Source organism: Trachemys scripta, chromosome 2 (genome assembly GCF_013100865.1).
Source record: "Trachemys scripta elegans isolate TJP31775 chromosome 2, CAS_Tse_1.0, whole genome shotgun sequence".
Taxonomy (NCBI): Eukaryota; Metazoa; Chordata; order Testudines; family Emydidae; genus Trachemys; species Trachemys scripta.
In genome coordinates this window covers 1,121,287-1,132,601 of record NC_048299.1, presented here as the reverse complement: position 1 = coordinate 1,132,601, position 11,315 = coordinate 1,121,287, and the positions used below count along the sequence as shown (strand labels likewise).

Here is an 11,315-nt window from a genome sequence, read left to right as displayed (position 1 = left end):
GGGGGGGGGGGGGGGGGGGGGGGGGGGGGGGGGGGGGGGGGGGGCAGCACGGCCGGAGGAGCGAGGGTGGCCTCGGGCGAGGAAGGGGAAGAAGACAGACGAAGGGAGCTGGCGGCTCTCACTGCTCCGGGGTGCGTGAGGGGAAGCGGGTGGGTCCCGGGGAAGAACAGAGGCATGCGGGGAGGTCAGCCTAGCCGGAGCCTCTGGCTCTTTGCCGTCCGGCCTGAGCCGGGCAAGCGGGGGATGAGTTCAGGGCGGCCGGCGCTCAGCTTGGAGCACAGAGACTCCCCCAAACTGCCCTACCACCAGGAGCTGCGTTCCCAGCCAGCCATGAGGGGTCAGAACCCCTGAGCAGAGCCGGGCCCTGTAACCCCGATTCAGGCTGTAACCCCCTCTGTTCCCTGCACACACGGCGGGGGGGGCTGCCGCACCCCAGGCTTGAAGGGGGGGGGCACAGCATGGCCGCAGCACGGCTGGACGAGCCAGGGGGTGGGGGGCAGCACTGCTCTGAAGCTTGGCCTGCCAGGCCGGTGCTGGGCTCCTGCAGGCAAGGGGGGCAGCATAGCTGGAGGAGCCATGGGGGGGGCATGGGGGCGGCACGGCATGGCCAGAGGAGCCAGCCGGGGGGGCGGGGCGCGGAGCGGCCGGAAGAGGAGCCAAGGGGGCGTGGCCAGAGGAGGAGCTGGGGGGGGCACCTTTTCAATGTTTGCTCCCCCTGCTCTTAGAACCTGGCTACGCCCCTGTGCCTGAGGGGGTCAGCGCGCTCTCTTTAAATCAAGCCCTCTGGCGCCTGAATGCTTGTTCGGTACAGACGCAGCTGCAGGTCCCACTCCTGAGCCAGAGGCGCCCTGCCCCCGCCCGACCCCCTGCTCAGCGGAGACCCCCTTGGGCATGCCCACCTCTAGCATCGGGCAAGCTCCCCCCGTGCCACGAATCAGCTTCCCATAGACGGGGAGGCTGCCCTGGCGGCAGGAGCTGCTGGCCAGGCGCCCAGCTCTGGGAGGGGTGGCTAAGGCAAATGTTGGGGTGGCAATAGCCCCCCCCCCCAGCGCTGCCCCGTATATAGAACAGAGCTGCCTCGCTGGCAGTGTTGCTGTAGCCGTGTGGGTCCCAGGAGATTAGACACAAGGTGGGGGAGGTGATGTCTTCTATTGAACCAGCAGCTAATGGGGAGACAAGCTCTCCAGCCACACAGCTCTGCGATTCTTAGCTGTCTGGCAGGTGCTTTCGGAGGGCGGCGGCCGCTGAGTTTGACCTGCCAACTATAGGCACCTTTTGCTCCTCAAAGGGAAATGCATCTGGAGGCTTTCCACTCTGCAACGTCAGGCCACAGCCTCGGGGTGGAACAAAGCCAAACGCCCAGCAAAGAAAGCGAGAGACGCTTAATAGCAGGAAATATTTAGTGCCTCTACAGCCGCCTCGTCCGAGTTCACGTTCGTCCTCTCGCTCCAGTTAGAACAGCTGCACTTGTTTCGTTGTCAGAGCTCTTCCCAGGCATCGGACAAACGTTATCCCCCCCACCCACAGAAACCTCTGTGGTAAGTCGGGATGAGAGTCCCTATTTCAGAGGGGAAACGGAGCGAGAAGGGAAGTGACTTGCCCAGGCACAGAGGGACACAGGAACTGCCTCTTGCAGGCGAGGTTTATGCCCGGACTTGGCTCCCTTTCATTGTGAGATCCCTGGATATCAGTCAGAGCATTGCTGTATTTACGAGCAGCCACTGAGCGGATCAGCGGAACACACAGTAACCCTTGGAAACGAGGCTGGCACCAGGGAAATGGTGGATGAGTTGACAGCGGCGGGGGCTGCCATGCTGGAGCAGGGAGGGGGAGGATTCCTGGTTGCTGGGAAATGGGGGTGGGAGACTCAGCAAAACCTCCCTCCCTAGTAGGATTCCACCCTCCCGCCTTGCCCTGTACCACTGCCCTGCCGCCCGATCCTGGGCGTGCCTTCCGGCTGGGAACCAGCAGGAGGTGGCTCTGTTGGGCCGGCCAGGAATTGGCTTTGCATGGCGAGACTCTGTGCAGGCAGGCGGGGTCAGCCAGGTGTTCAGGTACTAGGGGGAGTCGGGGTGATCTTTCTCAGCTGGGGAAGAGAGGCGCCAAGTGTACGCCTCCCTTCAGAACCTAGAGGAGCGGCTCCCACAGCCATAGGTAAGTTACACCGGTCAACACAGGAAGGGACAAGTGTCTGCGTCTTCAGGGGCTTGTGGGCATGGATGCCCCGAGCATCTCTGTGATCTCTACCAGTCAACATGGCACCCTACAAAATAATGACACAATCCCTCCCACTCTGCAGGGTTCAACAAAGAACTAGATAAGTTCATGGAGGATGGGTCCATCAAAGGCTATTAGCCAGGCTGGGCAGGGAGGGTGTCCCTAGCCTCTGTTTGCCAGAAACTGGGAATGTGCGACAGGGGATAGATCACTTGATGATTCCCTGTTCTGTTCATTCCCCCTGGGGCACCTGGCATTGGCCACTGTCGGTAGACAGGATACTGGGCTAGATGGACCTTTGGTCTGACCCAGTAGGGCCATTCTTATGCACATCGGTGGTCTGCTCTCATTTCACCTGAGCTGTTGCTGGAAGCAGCCCTTTGTCTCTGTAGCTCTCCCGTTTGCTCTGGGACATTTTGTTTTACAGCCAGAGTCCAGAGCACCCCTAGGAGCCCAGCCAGTTGAATATTACAGACCTGGCTGTTTTCCACGCAACTGCTTAGCACACAGCGTGTTCCGAGAGCAGGTTCTCAACAGCTGCCATTGCCAACGCCGTTGTGCTCTGCGGTTTGATTTTTCCTCCCTTTCTCCGTTCCAGCTGCTGACACAATTGGTTACTGATGTTCAGCATCCCCGGCGGCTACCTGCAATCTGGGGAGCTCCCTAGCCCGACACTCTGCCTTTGCATCCAACGCAGTGTTAGGCCTTGATTCGGTATGAGGTTTGGCAGGTGGAGGCTGCCTGTCCTACCCACTGCAAGGCCTGGCACTGTGGCTAGAGACAGTGACTCGGGGTTCTCTTCCTTCTGCACAAACCACACGGCTAAAGGTCTAGCCGTGGATTTTAAGGCCAGAAAGGACCGTTGTGATCATCTAGTCTGGCCTCCTGCACAGCCTAGACCCAGAACCCCTCTCCCCCCCCCCCCCCCCGCAATCCCCGCACCAAGCCTGTATTTTGTGGTTGAACCAGAGCATGTTTATTACAAAGCAGCCATTTCTCGTGGGAATTTTCAGGGGCTGCACAAGATTCGACTTTGGAGAGAAACTTTCCTCACCTGTTTCCATATGCACCTTTCCAAGCAATCCGAGTGACCGCACTTAGAAGAGGCAGCATTTAAAGAGAACGGAGTTCTCCACCTTCACTTGAGCAGAGGCACAGAGGGCCAGTCACCCCGCTAAAGCCAGAGCCCTCCTTTAAAACAAAACCCTTTTCCCTTACCCCAGTCTGCAGGTCAGGGCTTTTCATTCCCCGATCTCTCTGGAATTCGGACAGTCCCCACATCGAGGTCGGGGATGTCCCACAGTCATTTCAAATCCCAAATGTTTACATGCTCAGTTGCACCAGTTTAACAGGTCTGAGATTGATCCTCTTTAAGGAAAAGAGCCAAAAACCCATGTGAACACTTTTCTCTCTCTTCAAACCAGGCTTACTTCATTTATTTTAAACTGACCAGGAACAGATTTAATCTAAGCCCAAATAAACTGAAGTAAGAGTGTCCACACAGGGCTTGTACTAGTTTAACTAAATTGGTGCAAACTTGTGTGTAGACAACACCTAAATCCAAAGTTCAGTCTCTGTAAAATGAGCAAAACCAATCTAAACAATAGATAAGCTGCCCCTTCTTCTCCGAGACCCCTCCTGGCTCCCTCTGAGTCTCTCTCGCATTTGAAGGAAGGTAGATTCTTATATACCACAGCCCATCCTCAATGGGCCTATTACAGTCCTGGCTTCCCTGGAGCCTACAATTCCCAGACTCCCTTGCTCTGTGGGTCTGGTGAAAGAGAGGCTAGATGGATCATACAGAACCACCTTGATCCCTCAGTATTAAGAGCAGAGGGTTCCAGCCCCGCTGGCACCTTGGATTCCCGGCTCAGGCCCTGAACAGGGGCAGCGGTCGGGAGATACTTCCCTGACCACACCCTGCCCTCCCAAGACCACTCCCTCTCCCTCCCCACATTCCTAACTCACAGATACGTCTCTTGGAGACGCTCCTGGAATGGGGCAGTGCCGGGCCCAGAGGGCTGGTACATGTTCACGCCCAGCTTCCATAAGCACGAGGTTACGGCTTCTTCCCCGCATGGCTTTTCAGGTGCTTGGCCAGTTCGTTCTTCCGATGGTAGCTCCTCTGGCACTGGGGACACTGGTATGGCTTCTCTCCGGTGTGGACCCTCTGGTGCGTGGCGAGCTCCTTCTCACTCCGGAACCTTTTCCCACACTCGGCACATTCCGGTCGCTTTTTCGTGTGGATTCTCTGGTGTTTGCGGCGCTGCGAGACCCGGTTGAAGCTTTTCCCGCAGTGGCTGCAGGTGTAGGGTCTCTCCCCGGTGTGGGTCCTCTGGTGATCCGTGAGTGTGCTCCTCGTGCTGAAGCTCTTCCCGCACTCTGCGCACGGATAGGGGCGCTCCCCCGTGTGGATCCTCTGGTGCTTGACAAGCCCGTTCCGGCGGCGGAAGCTGCTCCCGCACTCGGTGCATTTGTAAGGCCTCTCACCGGTGTGGATGCCCTGGTGAGAGGCCAGAGCCGACTTGTGCCGGAAGCGCTTGTCGCAGTCGCTGCACTGATAAGGCCTCTCTCCCGAATGGATCCGCTGATGATATTTCAGGCGGGAATTGGTGGCGAAACCTTTCCCGCACAGGGTGCAGGGGTATGGCCGCTCCCCGGTGTGGATTCTCTGGTGATACCTCAGCCCTGGCCGTGTGGTGAAGCATTTCCCACAGTCGGCACATAGGTACGGCCCTCCCTCCCCGGCATGACTTTTCTGGTGCGTCAGGAGCACCTTCTTCTGGATGAAACTCTTCCCGCACTCCAGGCATTTATGCGGCTTCTCTCCCGTGTGGGTTTTCTGGTGCTGGGTCAGGTAGACTCTCTGGCTGAACCTTTTCCCACACTCTGTGCATTTAAAGGGCCTCTCCCCCGTGTGGATGGTCTGGTGCGTGAGGAGGTTGGACTTCTGGCTGAAGCGCTTCCCGCACTCGGTGCACTGGTAGGGTCGCTCGCCCGTGTGGATGCGCTGGTGCGACACGAGGTGCTGCATGCGGCTGAACCTCTTCCCACATTCGCTGCACTCGTACGGTCTCTCTCCAGTGTGGATTCTCTTGTGCGTGCTCAGATTCTGCCTCCTGGTGAAGCTTTTCCCACACTCGGTACATTTCAGCAGCTTCTCTTTTGTGCGGCAGCTCTGGAGATCGGGGTCGCTGGTGAGTTTGCTGGATCTTCTGGTTTGTTTGCACAAAACTTTCTCTTTGAACGTTTTAGATGAGGTCCCTTGAGCGTCCGGGTTTCCACGACATTCTTGCAGGTCCGACTCCCTTTTAGTTTTCTTCCTGGACCAATTCCCTGATGGAAAATTACAGAGAAAATCCACACGGATGATTGGCTTCATATTAGAAAGCTGCATCATGATGAGGTGGGAATTAACTGCCTAACCACTGTGAAAGGTCAAGTTACAGACACTCTCAAGGTAAAATTCAGACATATTCCACGCAGAACAACTGCATTAAAGGAACGTTATTTAAGTGGCAAAGCCAAGCATCAGAATGGCTCCGCGCGCTGCCCTCACCTGCGGGTACCTCACCTGAAGCTCCCATTGGCCGAGGTTCACCGTTCCCGGCCAATGGGAGTTGCAGGGACCGGATCCAAAGCCCTGACGGGCCAGATCCCGCCCGCAGGCCGTAGTTTGCCCACCCCTGTACTTGACGAACCACATTAGCTGGCAGTAGGAAAAGACTGTTATCCTAGCCGATTGTCCTGGTGTTTAGGTACCAAGGTCCTACAAGGGGCAGAGGTTCATTTATAAAATGCTACTTTTACTTCACTAATCTCGATGAAAACTCCCAGTTCATAATGGGCTGCACTTTGAATTCACTTCTCAGGTTCTGATCTGTCTCAACTCAGGCAAAACTTGCATTAACTTCAACAGCCCAAATCCTGATATCGTTGCTCAGGGAAAGTCCCAGGCTGGGCTGGCAGGGCTGACAGAGCTGGTCTAAGCAGTTGTTGGGAATACTCACCCCTGGAAGCACTCAGAAGAATTTCTCTCCCCTCCGGGGCCTGCTGGTCCCCGACACACAGCTCTTCTCCTCGTTCAAGTTTGGTTATGATCTCAGGTTTGGCATCTGCATGGCCTGTTTATGTAGAGAGAAAATTGCATTAGGTTTGGACAGGGCCAGCCCCTGGCACCTACAGAGCTCACTTGTCTGCCTGATTTTAGGGCTCTAGATGTCAATCTGGTTTTAACTTTCACTGAAGGGAAACATCAATTTCTCCTCTTGTACCGCAGAGATGGCTTCAAAAATCTAACTAATCATCAGGGTTGGAAGTGCATCACTGATTACTGACGGGGCCCCCTACAAAGGGTTAATGTGCAGGGAGGGGAAACCCAGTCTTGGGATCTGTGACACTCACATCTGTGGATTCCGGCATATTTGGAGGTCACCAAACCAATCGGCAGCAAAGTTAGCGCTAGCCAGGCTAGCTTGGTTGGGGCTAGGCTCTCTCCTGGCCAGCTCTCTGCAGCCGAACGGATTCCTGCGTTGGCAAGCAGGGCGGCTGCATAGCTAATACCTGAGGGAGTGTTACAAAGGGCACAGGTTATTTCAGGCCATCCCAGGATATTTCAAATGCTTATTGAAGGGATTCTGAACGTGTCTGAACACGACGCAGTGACCATGCCTCCAAAATCCTGTATCCTCCAGCCCAAGTCACTTGTTACCGTACCTAGAAGAAATAGATTCTCATAGTTTTCCAGCATCACGGCCCGGTACAGCTCCTTCTGCCAGTCTGCCAGCATCTCCCACTCCTCCCGGGAAAACCAGACGGCCACCTCCTCAAACGTCACCCGGCCCTGCAATCACAAGCATTTCACGCTCAGCCCCTGCTGCTGTTCCCCCCTCCGGACACCTGCCGCCCCACACTTAGCCCGGCAGGAGGGTCACACCTGAGGGCAGCCCAGCTGTCATCTGATCACAGCACCTCACATGGGTGTACCGTCAAGGTCCCGGAAGGGAAAAGGAGGCCCCCTTTGCTTTCTCAGTGCTCACTGGGCTGACAGACACTATCTGAATTCTCTCATGGCTCATTCGGATGGTGCATAGGCTATCCTGGGATATTAACAGGGAAGCCAGGCCTGAGTCCAGCCTCCACTCAGACATGCTTTTATTATCTAATACGTGCATTTCGGTAGTGCCCAGAGGCCCCAGGCAAACTCAGCGCCCCACTGCCCTGGGTGCTTTCCACACACAGACTAAGGAACAGTCCCGGCCCCAAAGAGCTGACAGTGTAAGTGGGCAAGACAAACCCGAGCGGGGAAAGGAGCCATAACACACAATAACACAATCGGAGCAACGCGGGGCTGGATGCAACCTCGGGAAGTCATCAAGTCCAGCCCCCTGTACTGAGGCAGGACCAAATAAAGCTAGACCATCTCTGACAGGGGTTTGTAGCCACCTCTCTCCTGAAGTGAGGTGCCCAGAACTGGACACAGTACTTCCGCTGAGGCCTCACCACTGCTGAGCGCAGCAGGACAATGGCCTCCTGTGTCTTATGTACGACACTCCTGTTCCTACACCCCAGAATGCTGTTAGCCTTTGTCACAATTCCATCACATTGCTGACCCATATTCAAACTGTGCCCCACTCTAACCCCCAGCTCCTTTTCAGCAGCGCTGCCACCAAGCCAGTTACTTCCACACACAAGCAGAGCAAACCATGAAAGTGTCAGGGACCTTCCACAGTACTTTTTGTTTAGATCTGTAATTTGTAATTTCTTACATTATTATTAGGGCCCTACCAAATTCACGGCCCATTTTAGTCAATTTCAGGCTCATGGGATTTTAAAAATGGTAAATTTCATGATTTCAGCTATTTAAATCTGAAATTTCAGTGTTGTTATTGTAGGGGTCCTGACTCAAAAAGGAGTTGTGGCGGGGGTGGGGGGGGAGTGTGTTGCAATATTGCGACACTTACTTCTGCACTGCTGCTAGCGGCGGTGCTGCCTTCAGAGCTGGGGAGCCGGAGAGCGGAAACAGTGGGGGCAAAAGACCTCTCTGGCTTTAAGATTAAGCTTGATAAGTTTATGGAGGGGATGGTTTGATGGGATAACGTGATTTTAGTCAATAGGTCAATAACGTGCCATCGCTGGTAATTAGTAACAATGGTCAATGTTGGGATATTAAAAGTTACTACAGAGAACTTTTTCCAGAGGGTCTGGCTAGAGCATCTTGCCAGCATGCTCGGGGTTCAGCTGATCGCCATATTTGGGGTCGGGAAGGAATTTTCCTCCAGGTAGATTGGCAGAGGCCCTGGAGGTTTTTTGCCTTCCTCCGCAGCATGGGGCAGGGGTCGCTTGCTGGAGGATTCTCAGTGATTTGAAGTCTTTAAATCATGATTTGGGGACTTCAGCAGCTGAGTCAAGGGAGAGAATTCTTCCAGGAGTGGGTGGGTCAGCTTTTGTGGCCCGCATCATGCGGGAGGTCAGACTAGATGATCATAATGGTCCCTTCTGACCTTAGAGTCTATGAGGTAGGCAGAGGCAGGGCCGGCTCCAGGGTTTTGGCCGCCCCAAGCAGCCAAACAAACAAACAAAAAAACCCCAAACAAACAAAAAGCCGCGATTGCGATCTGCGGCGGCAATTTGGCGGGAGGTCCTTCGCTCCGAGCAGGAGTGAGGGACCATCCGCCGAATTGCCGCCGAACAGCTGGACGTGCCGCCCCTCTCCGAAGTGGCTGCCCCAAGCACCTGCTTGGTAAGCTGGTGCCTGGAGCCGGCCCTGGGCGGAGGAGCGGGGACGCAACATGCTTGGAGGAGAGGAGGTGGTGGTGCAGGGGGTGGAGGGGAGCTTGGGTGCAGAGCACCCACTAATTTTTCCCCGTGGGTGCTCCACAGAGTCGGCGCCTATGGACACGCTACCAGAGAAGTAGATTGTATCATGGAATGGGCCACCCACATACCCCGAGAGAGCCTGCTTCCATACAGAAATAAAGCCCCCTGACTATACAACCCTAGTTGTCACCTACCACCCCCCACAGGAACCCATACGGGGTATCATCAAACAACTCATCTGTGACAGTGTACCCCATAAGGCTTTATGGGGGGGTGCTTATAAATGTATGTATGATATAACTGGAATAGGGTTTTGCTACATATGCCGTGTAACATATCTATGGAAAGGTTATGATCTACTGGTTATGTTCATCCTAGTTGTATGCAGGCACCATTTGTGTGTTCAGAGTTACGAACATTGGCTGTATAATTGCTTGATTTCTAAGTAGCCTTAGTTAGAACATTTGGTCACTTCTTGGGACAGGAATGTGCAAATTAGGTGCTCAATCAGGAAGCACTTAACAGACAAAAGAGCTTGGAAGACTCCAGTCCACATAAGAAGTCTACCTGAGGACCTTCCAGGTAGCATGTGGGTAATGGCTACTACCTGCAAGTCCTGAGTCACGCATGGGCATGTGACTTGCCCATGTGATTCCGAATCTCCATTTTGTGACTGGATTCTACACAGGGTGAGGAGGGGGTCTCCACCCACAAGAGAAAGTTTATTTAAACCCCTGGGAGCCCCTCCATTTTGTCTTCAGCTGGCTAAAGAAGGAGCCTCTCCACCCCCCAGGATACTTGAAGGAAACTGGAACAAAGGACAAAAAGAAGAACAGGAGTACTTGTGGCACCTTAGAGACTAACAAATTTATTAGAGCATAAGCTTTCGTGGACTACAGCCCACTTCTTCGGATGCTTATGCTCTAATAAATTTGTTAGTCTCTAAGGTGCCACAAGTACTCCTGTTCTTCTTTTTGCGGATACAGACTAACACGGCTGCTACTCTGGAACAAAGGACAGTAACTACAGGGGGTGTGAGTGATTGCTGGACCCAGGCTAAAAGGAGATTAGCCTGTAAAAGGGAGCATTCTGGAACTGGTGAGGATCTTATCTGTATTCAGTTTGATTAGACAGAGATTTGCGCATTTTATTTTATTTTGCTTGGTGACTTACTTGGTTCCAAGTAGTAACAGACAGAACAACTTAAATCCTACTGTCTGTATTTAATAAAATCACTTTTTATTTAGTAATTTACTCAGAGTATGTATTAATACCTGGGGGAGCAAACACCTGTGCATATCTCTCTATCAGTGTTATAGAGGGTGAACAATTTATGAGTTTGCCCTGCATAAGCTTTATGCAGGGTAAAACGGATTTATCTGGGTTTAGACCCCATTGGGAGTTGGGCATCTGAGTGCTAAAGACAAGCACACTTCTGTGAGCTGTTTTCAGGTAAACCTGCAGCTTTGGAACAAGTGATTCAGACCCTGGGTCTGTGTTGGAGCAGACGGGAGTGTCTGGCTCACAAAGACAGGGTGCTGGAGTCCTGAGCTGGCAGGGAAAACAGGAGCAGGGGTAGTCTTGGCACATCGGGTGGCAGCTCCCAAGGGGGTTTCTGTGATCCAACCCGTCACACCATCCTCAATGGAGACCCCATCCTGAAAGAAATATTTCCTGAACCCCCACTTCTGGGCACCAAACAGCCCCCCACAACTCCAAACTCATCATCAGAAGCAAGCTTCCCGCAGACCTGGTAACACCAACTCAAAGTAGCACCAGACCCTGCCAGAAGAGATGCAAAACCTGCAGACATATCTCTACTGCTACAATGATCAACACCGCCCACAACGCACCCCTCAAGATCCATGGTCCTACACATGCCTATCACAACATGTGGGATACCTCGTCCAGTGCACGAAATGCCCTGATAGGAACACGTGGGTCACACCAAACCATCACGATGCTCTCAAATGACCTCACACAGGCAAATGTTAAAAGACAAAAACACTCTGTCACCTGTGGGTGATCACTCCATATCTGACTTCTCAGTTCTCCTCCCCAAAGGAAACCTGCACAACACCTTCAAAAGAGGAGCCTGGGAGCTTAGATTCATAACCCTGCTAGGCACTAAAAATCATGGACTGAACAGAGACCCTGGATTTATGGCTTATTACAACAATCTGTAAACCTTTTTGTCCCTTGACTGCAAAGGTGTTAACCAGCAGGGCCGGCTCTAACTTTTTTGCTGCCCCAGGCAAAAAAAAAAAAGAGCGCCGCCC

The 11,315-nt window shown here is 53.7% G+C and overlaps 1 protein-coding gene across 1 annotated transcript; it reads right to left on the bottom strand.

Moving 5' to 3' along the window:
• Positions 1-2,447: 2,447 nt before the first annotated feature.
• On the bottom strand, positions 2,448-7,260 carry LOC117871868 (zinc finger protein OZF-like). The gene is made up of 3 exons (XM_034759634.1): positions 6,934-7,260; positions 6,228-6,341; positions 2,448-5,553 (listed from the first exon to the last, which is right to left on the bottom strand). The coding sequence occupies exons 1-3, from the start codon at positions 7,004-7,006 to the stop codon at positions 4,277-4,279; spliced, it is 1,464 nt and encodes a 487-aa protein (XP_034615525.1). The 5' UTR covers positions 7,007-7,260; the 3' UTR covers positions 2,448-4,276.
• Between the last annotated feature and the right edge of the window lie 4,055 nt (positions 7,261-11,315).

Coding starts and splice junctions, on each gene's coding strand:
- LOC117871868 (XM_034759634.1), bottom strand. CDS start 7,006: ATGCTGGCAGACTGGCAGAAGGAGCTGTACCGGGCCGTGATGCTGGAA. Junction 6,342..6,933: donor TGAGAATCTATTTCTTCTAG/GTACGGTAACAA, acceptor CTACATAAACAG/GCCATGCAGATGCCAAACCT. Junction 5,554..6,227: donor TCTTCTGAGTGCTTCCAGGG/GTGAGTATTCCC, acceptor ATTTTCCATCAG/GGAATTGGTCCAGGAAGAAA.